This window comes from Antedon mediterranea, chromosome 9 (genome assembly GCF_964355755.1).
Source record: "Antedon mediterranea chromosome 9, ecAntMedi1.1, whole genome shotgun sequence".
Taxonomy (NCBI): domain Eukaryota; kingdom Metazoa; phylum Echinodermata; class Crinoidea; order Comatulida; family Antedonidae; genus Antedon; species Antedon mediterranea.
The window spans coordinates 9,869,144-9,884,197 of record NC_092678.1 but is presented as its reverse complement, the minus strand read 5'-3'; the positions used below and the strand labels follow the sequence as shown (position 1 = coordinate 9,884,197).

The window sequence follows — 15,054 nt, the reverse complement described above, 5'->3', positions numbered from 1 at the left end:
TTCACACAAAAACACCAAAGTGCTCAGAATACCTTCAAATCGCATTTTGAGACGTTTTAGACCATTTTATGATTTTCGAAAAAAATTGTTAACATAAAAACAGCAAAGTGCTTGGAAAAGCTTCAAATCGCATTTGGAGACGTTTTAGACCATTTTGTGATTTTCGAAAAAACTTTTTAACATAAAAACACCAAAGTGCTTAGAAAAGCTTCAAATCGCATTTGGAGACGTTTTAGACCATTTTGTGATTTTCGAAAAGAACTTGGTTACACAAAAACATCAAAGTGGTTAAAATCACATTAGAAACCGTTTTAGACCATTTTGAGCATTTCGTTAAAACTTTTCACACAAAAACACCAAAGTGCTCAGAATACTTTCAAATCGCATTTGGAGACGTTTTAGACCATTTTGTTCATTTCGATGAAACTTGGATACACAAAAACATCAAAGAGCACAAAATAGCTTAATATCGTTTTAAAAACGTTTTAGATCATTTTGAGCATTTCGACAAAACTTTTTCACACAAAACATCAAAGTGTACAGGATAGCTTCAAATCGCATTTGGAGTCGTTTTAGACCATTTTGTGATTTTCCAAAAAACTTTTTAACATAAAAACACCAAAGTGCTCAGAATATCTTCAAATCGCATTTGGAGACGTTTTAGACCATTTTGTGATTTTCGAAAAAACTTTTTAACATAAAAACACCAAAGTCCTCAGAATATCTTCAAATCGCATTTCAAAAAACTTGGTTACACAAAAACATCAAATTGCACAAAATAGCTTAATATGGTATTGGAAAACGTTTTAGACCATTTTGAGCATTTCGAGAAAATTTTTCACACAAAACATCAAAGTGTCTAGAATAGCTTTAAATCGCATTTGGAGACGTTTTAGACCATTTTGTGCATTTCGATGAAACTTGGTTATACAAAAACATCAAAGTGCTTAAAATCACATTAGAACCGTTTTAGACCATTTTGAGCATTTCGTTAAAACTTTTCACACAAAAACACCAAAGTGCTCAGAATACCTTCAAATCGCATTTTGAGACGTTTTAGACCATTTTATGATTTTCGAAAAAAATTGTTAACATAAAAACAGCAAAGTGCTTGGAAAAGCTTCAAATCGCATTTGGAGACGTTTTAGACCATTTTGTGATTTTCGAAAAAACTTCTTAACATAAAAACACCAAAGTGCTTAGAAAAGCTTCAAATCGCATTTGGAGACGTTTTTGACCATTTTGTGATTTTCGAAAAAACTTGGCTACATAAAAACATCAAAGTGCTTAAAATCACATTAGAAACCGTTTTAGACCATTTTGAGCATTTCGTTAAAACTTTTCACACAAATCATCAAAGTGCACAAAACAGCTTAATATCGTATTTTGAGACGTTTTAGACCATTTTGTGATTTTCGAAAAAACTTGTTAACATAAAAACAGCAAAGTGCTTGGAAAAGCTTCAAATCGCATTTGGAGACGTTTTAGACCATTTTGTGATTTTCGATGAAACTTGGTTACACAAAAACATCAAAGAGCACAAAATAGCTTAATATCGTTTTAAAAACGTTTTAGACCATTTTGAGCATTTCGACTAAACTTTTTCACACAAAACATCAAAGTGTACAGAAGAGCTTCAAATCGCATTTGGAGACGTTTTAGACCATTTTGTGATTTTCGAAAATACTTTTTAACATAAAAACACCAAAGTGCTCAGAATATCTTCAAATCGCATTTGGAGACGTTTTAGACCATTTTGTGATTTTCGAAAAAACTTGTTAACATAAAAACACCAAAGTGCTTAGAAAAGCTTCAAATCGAATTTGGAGACGTTTTAGACTATTTTGTGCATTTCGATGAAACTTGTTTTTACAAATACTTCAAAGTGCTTAAAATCACATTAGAAACCGTTTTAGACCATTTTGAGCATTTCGTTAAAACTTTTCACCCAAAAACACCAAAGTGCTCAGAATACCTTCAAATCGCATTTTGAGACGTTTTAGACCATTTTGTTCATATCGATGAAACTTGGTTACACAAAAACATCAAAGAGCACAAAATAGCTTAATATCATTTTAAAAACGTTTTAGACCATTTTGAGCATTTCGACAAAACTTTTTCACACAAAACATCAAAGTGTACAGAATAGCTTCAAATCGGATTTGGAGACGTTTTAGACCATTTTGTGATTTTCGAAAAAACTTGTTAACATAAAAACACCAAAGTGTTTAGAAAAGCTTCAAATCGCATTTGGAGACGTTTTAGACCATTTTGTGATTTTCGAAAAAACTTGGTTATACAAAAACATCAAAGAGCACAAAATAGCTTAATATCGTTTTAAAAACGTTTTAGACCATTTTGAGCATTTTGACAAAACTTTTTCACACAAAACATCAAAGTGTACAGAATAGCTTCAAATTGCATTTGGAGACGTTTTAGACCATTTTGTGATTTTCGAAAATACTTTTTAACAGAAAAACACCAAAGTGCTCAGAATATCTTCAAATCGCATTTGGAGACGTTTTAGACCATTTTGTGATTTTCGAAAAAACTTGTTAACATAAAAACACCAAAGTGCTTAGAAAAGCTTCAAATCGCATTTGGAGACGTTTTAGACCATTTTGTGATTTTCGAAAAAACTTGGTTACACAAAAACATCAAAGTTGTTAAAATAACATTAGAAACCGTTTTAGACCATTTTGAGCATTTCGTTAAAACTTTTCACACAAAAACACCAAAGTGCTCAGAATACCTTCAAATCGCATTTTGAGACGTTTTAGACCATTTTGTGATTTTCGAAAAAACTTGTTAACATAAAAACACCAAAGTGCTTAGAAAAGCTTCAAATCGCATTTGGAGACGTTTTAGACCATTTTGTGATTTTCGAAAAGAACTTGGTTACACAAAAACATCAAAGTGGTTAAAATCAAATTAGAAACCGTTTTAGACCATTTTGAGCATTTCGTTAAAACTTTTCACACAAAAACACCAAAGTGCTCAGAATACCTTCAAATCGCATTTTGAGACGTTTTAGACCATTTTGTGATTTTCGAAAAAACTTGTTAACATAAAAACACCAAAGTGCTTAGAAAAGCTTCAAATCGCATTTGGAGACGTTTTAGACCATTTTGTGATTTTCGAAAAAATTTGGTAACGCAAAAACATCAAAGAGCACAAAATAGCTTAATATCGTTTTAAAAACGTTTTAGACCATTTTGAGCATTTCGATGAAACTTGGTTGTACAAAAACATCAAAGTGCTTAAAATCACATTAGAACCGTTTTAGACCATTTTGAGCTTTTCGTTAAAACTTTTCACACAAAAACACCAAAGTGCTCAGAATACCTTCAAATCGCATTTTGAGACGTTTTAGACAATTTTGTGATTTTCGAAAAAACTTGTTAACATAAAAACAGCAAAGTGCTTGGAAAAGCTTCAAATCGCATTTGGAGACGTTTTAGACCATTTTGTTCATTTCGATGAAACTTGGTTACACAAAAACATCAAAGAGCACAAAATAGCTTAATATCGTTTTAAAAACGTTTTAAACCATTTTGAGCATTTCGACAAAACTTTTTAACACAAAACATCAAAGTGTATAGAATAGCTTCAAATCGCATTTGGAGACGTTTTAGACCATTTTGTGATTTTCGAAAAAACTTTTTAACATAAAAACACCAAAGTGCTCAGAATATCTTCAAATCGCATTTGGAGACGTTTTAGACCATTTTGTGATTTTCGAAAAAACTTGTTAACATAAAAACACCAAAGTGCTCAGAATATCTTCAAATCGCATTTGGAGACGTTTTAGACCATTTTGTGATTTTCGATGAAACTTGGTTACACAAAAACATCAAAGAGCACAAAATAGCTTAATATCGTTTTAAAAACGTTTTAGACCATTTTGAGCATTTCGACTAAACTTTTTCACACAAAACATCAAAGTGTACAGAAGAGCTTCAAATCGCATTTGGAGACGTTTTAGACCATTTTGTGATTTTCGAAAAAACTTTTTAACATAAAAACACCAAAGTGCTCAGAATATCTTCAAATCGCATTTGGAGACGTTTTAGACCATTTTGTGATTTTCGAAAAAGCTTGTTAACATAAAAACAGCAAAGTGCTTGGAAAAGCTTCAAATCGCATTTGGAGACAATTTAGACCATTTTGTTCATTTCGATGAAACTTGGTTTTACAAAAACATCAAAGTGCTTAAAATCACATTAGAAACCGTTTTAGACAATTTTGAGCATTTCGTTAAAACTTTTCACACAAAAACACCAAAGTGCTCAGAATACCTTTAAATCGCATTTTGAGACGTTTTAGACCATTTTGTGATTTTCGAAAAAACTTGTTAACATAAAAACAGCAAAGTGCTTGGAAAAGCTTCAAATCGCATTTGGAGACGTTTTAGACCATTTTGTTCATTTCGATAAAACTTGGTTACACAAAAACATCAAAGAGCACAAAATAGCTTAATATCGTTTTAAAAACGTTTTAGACCATTTTGAGCATTTCGACAAAACTTTTTCACACAAAACATCAAAGTGTACAGAATAGCTTCAAATCGCATTTGGAGACGTTTTAGACCATTTTGTGATTTTCGAAAAAACTTTTTAACATAAAAACACCAAAGTGCTCAGAATATCTTCAAATCGCATTTGGAGACGTTTTAGACCATTTTGTGATTTTCGAAAAAACTTTTTAACATAAAAACACCAAAGTGCTCAGAATATCTTCAAATCGCATTTGGAGACGTTTTAGACCATTTTGTGATTTTCGAAAAAGCTTGTTAACATAAAAACAGCAAAGTGCTTGGAAAAGCTTCAAATCGCATTTGGAGACGTTTTAGACCATTTTGTTCATTTCGATAAAACTTGGTTACACAAAAACATCAAAGAGCACAAAATAGCTTAATATCGTTTTAAAAACGTTTTAGACCATTTTGAGCATTTCGACAAAACTTTTTCACACAAAACATCAAAGTGTACAGAATAGCTTCAAATCGCATTTGGAGACGTTTTAGACCATTTTGTGATTTTCGAAAAAACTTTTTAACATAAAAACACCAAAGTGCTCAGAATATCTTCAAATCGCATTTGGAGACGTTTTAGACCATTTTGTGATTTTCGAAAAAACTTTTTAACATAAAAACACCAAAGTGCTCAGAATATCTTCAAATCGCATTTGGAGACGTTTTAGACCATTTTGTGATTTTCGAAAAAACTTGGTTACACAAAAACATCAAAGTTGTTAAAATAACATTAGAAACCGTTTTAGACCATTTTGAGCATTTCGTTAAAACTTTTCACACAAAAACACCAAAGTGCTCAGAATACCTTCAAATCGCATTTTGAGACGTTTTAGACCATTTTGTGATTTTCGAAAAAACTTGTTAACATAAAAACACCAAAGTGCTTAGAAAAGCTTCAAATCGCATTTGGAGACGTTTTAGACCATTTTGTGATTTTCGAAAAGAACTTGGTTACACAAAAACATCAAAGTGGTTAAAATCAAATTAGAAACCGTTTTAGACCATTTTGAGCATTTCGTTAAAACTTTTCACACAAAAACACCAAAGTGCTCAGAATACCTTCAAATCGCATTTTGAGACGTTTTAGACCATTTTGTGATTTTCGAAAAAACTTGTTAACATAAAAACACCAAAGTGCTTAGAAAAGCTTCAAATCGCATTTGGAGACGTTTTAGACCATTTTGTGATTTTCGAAAAAACTTGGTAACGCAAAAACATCAAAGAGCACAAAATAGCTTAATATCGTTTTAAAAACGTTTTAGACCATTTTGAGCATTTCGATGAAACTTGGTTGTACAAAAACATCAAAGTGCTTAAAATCACATTTGAACCGTTTTAGACCATTTTGAGCTTTTCGTTAAAACTTTTCACACAAAAACACCAAAGTGCTCAGAATACCTTCAAATCGCATTTTGAGACGTTTTAGACAATTTTGTGATTTTCGAAAAAACTTGTTAACATAAAAACAGCAAAGTGCTTGGAAAAGCTTCAAATCGCATTTGGAGACGTTTTAGACCATTTTGTTCAATTCGATGAAACTTGGTTACACAAAAACATCAAAGAGCACAAAATAGCTTAATATCGTTTTAAAAACGTTTTAAACCATTTTGAGCATTTCGACAAAACTTTTTAACACAAAACATCAAAGTGTATAGAATAGCTTCAAATCGCATTTGGAGACGTTTTAGACCATTTTGTGATTTTCGAAAAAACTTTTTAACATAAAAACACCAAAGTGCTCAGAATATCTTCAAATCGCATTTGGAGACGTTTTAGACCATTTTGTGATTTTCGAAAAAACTTGTTAACATAAAAACACCAAAGTGCTCAGAATATCTTCAAATCGCATTTGGAGACGTTTTAGACCATTTTGTGATTTTCGATGAAACTTGGTTACACAAAAACATCAAAGAGCACAAAATAGCTTAATATCGTTTTAAAAACGTTTTAGACCATTTTGAGCATTTCGACTAAACTTTTTCACACAAAACATCAAAGTGTACAGAAGAGCTTCAAATCGCATTTGGAGACGTTTTAGACCATTTTGTGATTTTCGAAAAAACTTTTTAACATAAAAACACCAAAGTGCTCAGAATATCTTCAAATCGCATTTGGAGACGTTTTAGACCATTTTGTGATTTTCGAAAAAGCTTGTTAACATAAAAACAGCAAAGTGCTTGGAAAAGCTTCAAATCGCATTTGGAGACAATTTAGACCATTTTGTTCATTTCGATGAAACTTGGTTTTACAAAAACATCAAAGTGCTTAAAATCACATTAGAAACCGTTTTAGACAATTTTGAGCATTTCGTTAAAACTTTTCACACAAAAACACCAAAGTGCTCAGAATACCTTTAAATCGCATTTTGAGACGTTTTAGACCATTTTGTGATTTTCGAAAAAACTTGTTAACATAAAAACAGCAAAGTGCTTGGAAAAGCTTCAAATCGCATTTGGAGACGTTTTAGACCATTTTGTTCATTTCGATAAAACTTGGTTACACAAAAACATCAAAGAGCACAAAATAGCTTAATATCGTTTTAAAAACGTTTTAGACCATTTTGAGCATTTCGACAAAACTTTTTCACACAAAACATCAAAGTGTACAGAATAGCTTCAAATCGCATTTGGAGACGTTTTAGACCATTTTGTGATTTTCGAAAAAACTTTTTAACATAAAAACACCAAAGTGCTCAGAATATCTTCAAATCGCATTTGGAGACGTTTTAGACCATTTTGTGATTTTCGAAAAAACTTTTTAACATAAAAACACCAAAGTGCTCAGAATATCTTCAAATCGCATTTGGAGACGTTTTAGACCATTTTGTGATTTTCGAAAAAGCTTGTTAACATAAAAACAGCAAAGTGCTTGGAAAAGCTTCAAATCGCATTTGGAGACGTTTTAGACCATTTTGTTCATTTCGATAAAACTTGGTTACACAAAAACATCAAAGAGCACAAAATAGCTTAATATCGTTTTAAAAACGTTTTAGACCATTTTGAGCATTTCGACAAAACTTTTTCACACAAAACATCAAAGTGTACAGAATAGCTTCAAATCGCATTTGGAGACGTTTTAGACCATTTTGTGATTTTCGAAAAAACTTTTTAACATAAAAACACCAAAGTGCTCAGAATATCTTCAAATCGCATTTGGAGACGTTTTAGACCATTTTGTGATTTTCGAAAAAACTTTTTAACATAAAAACACCAAAGTGCTCAGAATATCTTCAAATCGCATTTGGAGACGTTTTAGACCATTTTGTGATTTTCGAAAAAACTTTTTAACATAAAAACAGCAAAGTGCTTAGAAAAGCTTCAAATCGCATTTGGAGACGTTTTAGACCATTTTGTGATTTTCGAAAAGAACTTGGTTACACAAAAACATCAAAGTGGTTAAAATCACATTAGAAACCGTTTTAGACCATTTTGAGCATTTCGTTAAAACTTTTCACACAAAAACACCAAAGTGCTCAGAATACCTTCAAATCGCATTTTGAGACGTTTTAGACCATTTTGTGATTTTCGAAAAAACTTGTTAACATAAAAACACCAAAGTGTTTAGAAAAGCTTCAAATCGCATTTGGAGACGTTTTAGACCATTTTGTGATTTTCGAAAAAACTTGGTTACACAAAAACATCAAAGAGCACAAAATAGCTTAATATCGTTTTAAAAACGTTTTAGACCATTTTGAGCATTTCGATGAAACTTGGTTGTACAAAAACATCAAAGTGCTTAAAATCACATTAGAACCGTTTTAGACCATTTTGAGCTTTTCGTTAAAACTTTTCACACAAAAACACCAAAGTGCTCAGAATACCTTCAAATCGCATTTTGAGACGTTTTAGACAATTTTGTGATTTTCGAAAAAACTTGTTAACATAAAAACAGCAAAGTGCTTGGAAAAGCTTCAAATCGCATTTGGAGACGTTTTAGACCATTTTGTTCATTTCGATGAAACTTGGTTACACAAAAACATCAAAGAGCACAAAATAGCTTAATATCGTTTTAAAAACGTTTTAAACCATTTTGAGCATTTCGACAAAACTTTTTAACACAAAACATCAAAGTGTATAGAATAGCTTCAAATCGCATTTGGATACGTTTTAGACCATTTTGTGATTTTCGAAAAAACTTTTTAACATAAAAACACCAAAGTGCTCAGAATATCTTCAAATCGCATTTGGAGACGTTTTAGACCATTTTGTGATTTTCGAAAAAACTTTTTAACATAAAAACACCAAAGTGCTCAGAATATCTTCAAATCGCATTTGGAGACGTTTTAGACCATTTTGTGATTTTCGAAAAAACTTGGTTATACAAAAACATCAAAGAGCACAAAATCACGTGATTGCGGGGCGCCCTCGCAATCATCTTTTGACAGCGTGAGCATCTCATCCTCTTCACCTCACGCTGTCAACAGATTACCACGCCAGATTTTGGCTAAGTAAAATAATTTTTATTTTTACATTTTACCAGTCCCTTTTATCCTCCTACACTGGTAGGATTTGTGCCAACACACAACATTGTTTGACTGAAATTTATCTCACACCTTATCTTACCCCCATTTTCCGAATTTTCGTACTTTTTGTAATTATGTTGTCTGGTTGTGTCCTAGGCCACTCATTCGTTTCCGGTTTGAGCGACAGCCTCGCTTTCCATCACGGCTTGGGTAATTCTTCCGGCTCCATACTTGGTCCACACCGACCTTTGTCTGACTTCCGAATCAGCCATCACTACGATAATACTGTTCTTTGGGGGGTACCCGGTCTAAAGATTAACGACCTAACTAATTTTGTAAATCGATTGGCAACATTCAAGCCAGATATCTTGATCATCGACCTCGGATCGAATGACCTCGTTGATTCGGATGCTTGGTCGGCGGCAAACTACCTCTTCGAAATTCTTTTGACCTATATTTTTCCCATCTGGACACCAATTCGGACTTCTCTCTGCTCACAGACGTTCCGATTATCTCACACTGGCCACCTCCCCCCTCCTTTGTTTAACGAGCGCATTCACGATTTCAACGGTTTCCTACGCGAGTTCTGCCGCAAAACTCATGGCCTTCACTACCATACCCATCCCGGCTTCTGGGCAAACCCCATTTCTCTGTGGTCAAATGATGGTCTCCATCCCAACTCCACAAATGGACGAAAAAGATATAAGGCGTCCCTAAGGTCTGCTTTAATGCACGGAGCCTCTTATGCTAAATCATGCCACTAAATAACAACAATATTATTATCTGTTATTTTCCCTACTGCAGTCACTGTGGACAAACCGGAACCGGATTTTGGAGAAAAATAAATAAATACATAATTAAAACGAAAAAACAAAACAAAATCCTCTCATCAAGGTTAGTATAAGCTGCCAGGCAATACATTGTTGACACCATTCATGCTAATCGAAACTATTTAACCTTTATAATTACATTCAAGAAAATTCCGGTGTTTTATCACTCATGCTCCTAAGTACAGCATTCATTATATGACTCATACTGGTTTCCCTACTACCACCACATAATTACTTATGCTAGTTCATTAACCCTACTACCACCACATAATTTCTTATGCTGGTTCATTACCCACCCCCACATTCGGCGGTATTTTATCCCTCATGCTCTTAAGTACAGCATTCATTATATGACTCATGCTGGTCCCCCTACTACCACCACATAATTTCTTATGCTGGTTCATTACCTACCCCCACATACGGCGGTGTTTTATCACAAGTACAGCATTCATTATATGACTCATGCTGGTCCCCCTACTACCACCACATAATTTCTTATGCTGGTTCATTACCTACCCCCACATACGGCGGTGTTTTATCACTCATGCTCTTAAGTACAGCATTCATTATATGACTCATGCTGGTTCCCCTACTACCACCACATAATTTCTTATGCTGGTTCATTACCCACCCCCTCATACGGCGGTGTCTTATCACAAGTACAGCATTCATTATATGACTCATGCTGGTCCCCCTACTACCACCACATAATTTCTTATGCTGGTTCATTACCTACCCCCACATACGGCGGCGTTTTATCACTCACGCTCTTAAGTACAGCATTCATTATATGACTCATGCTGGTTCCCCTATTACTACCACATAATTTCTTATGCTGGTTCATTACCTACCCCCACATACGGCAGCGTTTTATCACTCATGCTCTTAAGTACAGCATTTCATTAAATGAATCGTGCTGGTTCTTTCTCTAACCCACCGCCCCCTGCAATTTGATGATATCCGTCCACACACTTTTCTTCCCATCTTCATTGCACAAAGATTTTCTTACAGATACACTATGTCAGGACGGAAAAGAACTAGCCAGAGGCCAAAAAAGACGGCGCCAAAAAAGAAAAAAACTACACCTGTGCCGGTACCTGAACTTGACATAAATAAAGAACTAAAGGACATGAGGCATATTGTCGAAACCCTTGTAACTTCCGTGGCTGAGATTAGGGCCGGTAAGCCGAACAATCAGGACGAACCTCCCGGCAACCCTCTTTCTGAAACCCCCCAGCCAAATCCTTTACACGGAGACACCATCCCGCCAGCCAACAATGCCGAAGCCCACAGTCCATCTACCTCGTCAATGTTTGCGTTTGAGGACCAAGACAAGCTAAATAGTCCTTTTAAATTAGCCGAAGGCAGCGCAATCTCAAATCCCTTGGAGTTTTCCGGTGGGATTAAGGCCGGGGCAATTGTCTCAGAAAAACTTAAGGAGAAAATAATCTCCCACAAATTCATCGAGCTGCACGACCTGCTCGACTCAAACAGCGCAGCGGAAACATTCACGCTAACGTACACTGGTACATTCGAACTTGTGCCTAAGCCCAAACGCCGCATCTTAAACGAACACAACTGGCATCAGGCCTTTTGCGACTTCGCGACAATTTATTTGAGTAAACACCCGCAACACACGCAGGACATCTTTACTTATTTTAAGTATATTAAAGACCTCATGCGCACTCATCCAAATTCATGGTACTTTTACGACCGACAATTTCGAATGGCTAGGGAGTACACACTTTGCTCCTGGTCGTCGGTTCGAGCCGACCTCCTTCATAAACTTGATGCAACGAGCACACCACAAACCTCTAACCCATCCAGCCGTAGAGCGTCCACTCGGTTTCGGAACAATTTTCGTATCCCACTCGGCTTCTGTATCTCCTATCATAACCGATTCACTAGATGTGCCCAGACAAACTGTCAATATCGCCACTCCTGTTTTCAGTGCTCGGGACCCCATCCAATCCACAGATGTAACCGAACACCATCGCACCAAAACAACTTCACCAACCGACAGGCATACGGTCAGCAAACTTACCAACAAAACCAACAAAACAGCTTTCAACAACCTATTCGCGGCGCAAACCGCCCACTCTCTGAGCCCCATCCACCACTCCAAACTCGCCAATCATCAGGGCCCCCACAAGCAAAAAAATAGCGATGTTCTGCTTTCTCCAATAATTCCTTCTAGATTAAGTGCACTCCTATCTGGTTTCAAACACCACGCTTACTTAACCCAAGGTTTCACTCATGGTTTCTACCTTGAATTTAACGGACCTGAGGCTGCTTTTACAGCAAATAACTCCCCAGCTATCATCAACAACCCCGACACCTTCTCCAAAAAACTGACAAAAGAGATATCTCTGGGACGCATAGCTGGACCATTTACCCACCCACCATTTGACCATTTTAAAGCATCACCCCTTAACCTAAGAGAAAAATCCGTACCCGGAAAATTTCGTATCCTCCACAACCTATCTTATCCCTACGACACAAACTCTGTCAATTACAACATCCCTGAGATTTCTAAAACAGTTAATTACGAAACAATTGCCAACGCAATTGACATAATAAACAAACGCAATTACCCGGCATTCATGGCTAAGACGGACATCAGTGACGCATACAGACTAATACCTTTACACCCCACTCAATACCACCTCACGGGTTTCACGTGGTTAGGCCAGTTTTACTACGATAAAATGCTTCCCCAGGGCGGCGGATCTTCGTGTCAAATATTCAATAAGTTTTCGGACGGAGTGAAATATATCCTTACAAAAAAGTTACAACGGCCCAATAACGTGAAAATGTTAGATGACTTCCTCTTTATTGAAGACACACAACAACTGTGTGCGAAATCTTTGAAAACATTCAAGGCGCTTGCTGACCGCGTAGGCATACCTCTAGCACCGCACAAAACAATTTCGCCCACCACCACAATTTCTTTTCTTGGTATTGAACTTGATTCACAAAAAATGGAAGCCAGGCTCCCACCTGAAAAATTATTACGCTACTCCGTTGAAGTTCAAAACTTCCTCACACTTCAGTCAACTACTTTGAGAGCCCTCCAATCTCTAATTGGAAAGCTACAATTTGCCACCTGCGTTATACCATCTGGACGGGCGTTCCTAAGAAGGCTATATGCCCTGACGGCCGGTCTAACTAACCCATTTTCAAATATTCACCTTTCTGACTCTGCAAAGGAGGATCTCCAAATCTGGGCCGACTTTCTTAGCAAACACAATGGCGTTACCATTTTTTCACCCCCTCAAAAATTTGACTCGCAGCGTTTACATTTCTACTCTGATGCCTCAAAAACCGCATTTGGTGCGACCTTCCAAAAGTTCTGGATTCAAGGCCGCTGGCCGGAATCTTGGAAAATGTTCGACATCATGGTTCTCGAAATTTACCCAATCTATGTCATGCTTTCGATTTTTGCAAAACAGCTAGCCAACACCCATGTAGTTTTCCACTGTGATAACCTAGCTGATGTATATGTGCTTAACAAGAAATCGTCATCAAACGAAAAGGTCATGATAGTGGTTCGCGCTATCGTCCTTTTGTTACTACTAAACAACATTCAGTTTACAGCTAGGCACATCCCTGGTAAGCAAAACAAGATATGTGACGCTCTTTCTCGTTTTCAGGAAACGGAGGCCATGCTAAAGGAGCACAGTATGAACCGCACACCGCTAAAGATACCAAAGCACTTACAACCAATCAACTTCGAACCACTAAACAACTCAAGACCCTCACACGAGAGCTAATGTGGAACTCATTAAGCAAAGGAACCGCTAGTAACTATAAAAGCAAATGGCACCATTTTAACCAATTCAGGAAATCACTAAGCCTTCCGCTACCAGCGACTCCACAGACAATTGTTCTCTATGTAAGTAAGCTGACTAAAAATGCACTGGCGATTTCCACGATTCGAAACTACCTTAGCGCAGTGTCATTCGTGCACAGGGCATCATTTATGGAAGACCCCACCACAAATCCAGCAGTCAGCATTTTATGCAGAGGAGTAACAAAACAAAAAACGAACTCTCCATCCAAACCGATCAGACTGCTGGTCACCTCCGACATTCTTGTAACGCTAATTGGACATATGCGAGGTAGCATGAAATCCAAATACGAATTTATTCTCTACAGAGCCTTGTTCATAATATGTTACTTCGCATGCCTCAGAGCCAGTGAAGCAGTAGTCTCCAAGGCCGCAGAACACACACTAATGCTAACTGATATCACAGTACATGCCACTAAAGTGCAAATAAACTTCAAATCTTTCAAACACTCTAAGCGTTCGTCACCTCCTTTCGTCTTGCACCAAAAATCTGGAAGTCCCATATGCCCAGTGAGAGCATTGCAACGCTACGTCAAGATGCGACCACTGAAGGCAGGCCCGTTCTTCCTGCTTGAAAATGGAACACCGGTGAATAGAAAAATGTTTTCCTCGTCGCTAAAACAATTAGCTCGGCGTGCCAGTCTGGAACATACACAGTTTAACACTCATTCTTTCAGAATCGGTCGAGCTACTGACCTTCACCAACTGGGACACTCTCACCAAGACATTATGATTTTTGGACGATGGTCGAGTAGTGCTTTCAAGCGGTACATCAGACCGAACCACATAACTTTGTCAAATACAGCGTTGTAAACATGGGTGCTGGCTGGTTGGCATATTTCCTAAGCATGACTGGGTATTAAGCATCAAGCTTAAACGAAGTTGATACTTATTTTTTCAGTTTATTGTTTTACTTATTTCATTTGTGTTTTCTTTCGGTGTCAGCATAGGTTGCACCGCCAAATTACAATCATATGTTCAATCGGAGTCAACACATTGCTCCAGGTAGACTCATAAGTTATTTATATCTTTTTGGTGTCAACGTGGTTGCACCGTTTACTAAACTCAATTCAAACGCGTACTGGAGTCAACACATGTTGCCCCAGGCAGACTGATGTTGATTGTTTCTATACGTTTTTCGGTGTCAACATTTGGTTGCACTGCCTACCTAATTAAAATGTTTAAACACGACTGGAGTCAACGCATGTTGCTCCAGGTAGACTCATAAGTTATTTATATCTTTTTGGTGTCAACGTGGTTGCACCGTTTATTAAACTCAATTCAAACGCGTACTGGAGTCAACACATGTTGCCCCAGGCAGACTGATGTTGATTGTTTCTATACGTTTTTCCATGTCAACATTTGGTTGCACTGCCTA

At 36.4% G+C, this 15,054-nt stretch overlaps 1 protein-coding gene across 1 annotated transcript; it reads left to right on the top strand.

Moving 5' to 3' along the window:
- The first annotated feature begins 11,616 nt into the window (after nucleotides 1-11,616).
- On the top strand, nucleotides 11,617-14,489 carry LOC140058157 (uncharacterized). The gene is made up of 2 exons (XM_072103715.1): nucleotides 11,617-13,438; nucleotides 13,480-14,489. The coding sequence occupies exons 1-2, from the start codon at nucleotides 11,617-11,619 to the stop codon at nucleotides 14,487-14,489; spliced, it is 2,832 nt and encodes a 943-aa protein (XP_071959816.1).
- The last annotated feature ends 565 nt before the right edge of the window (nucleotides 14,490-15,054 follow it).

Bases quoted from the DNA above. Each gene is read 5' to 3' on its own strand.
- LOC140058157 (XM_072103715.1), top strand. From the start codon at position 11,617: ATGCAACGAGCACACCACAAACCTCTAACCCATCCAGCCGTAGAGCGT. The intron at 13,439-13,479 runs GTAAGCAAAACA...TCTCGTTTTCAG, and splicing joins TACAGCTAGGCACATCCCTG to GAAACGGAGGCCATGCTAAA.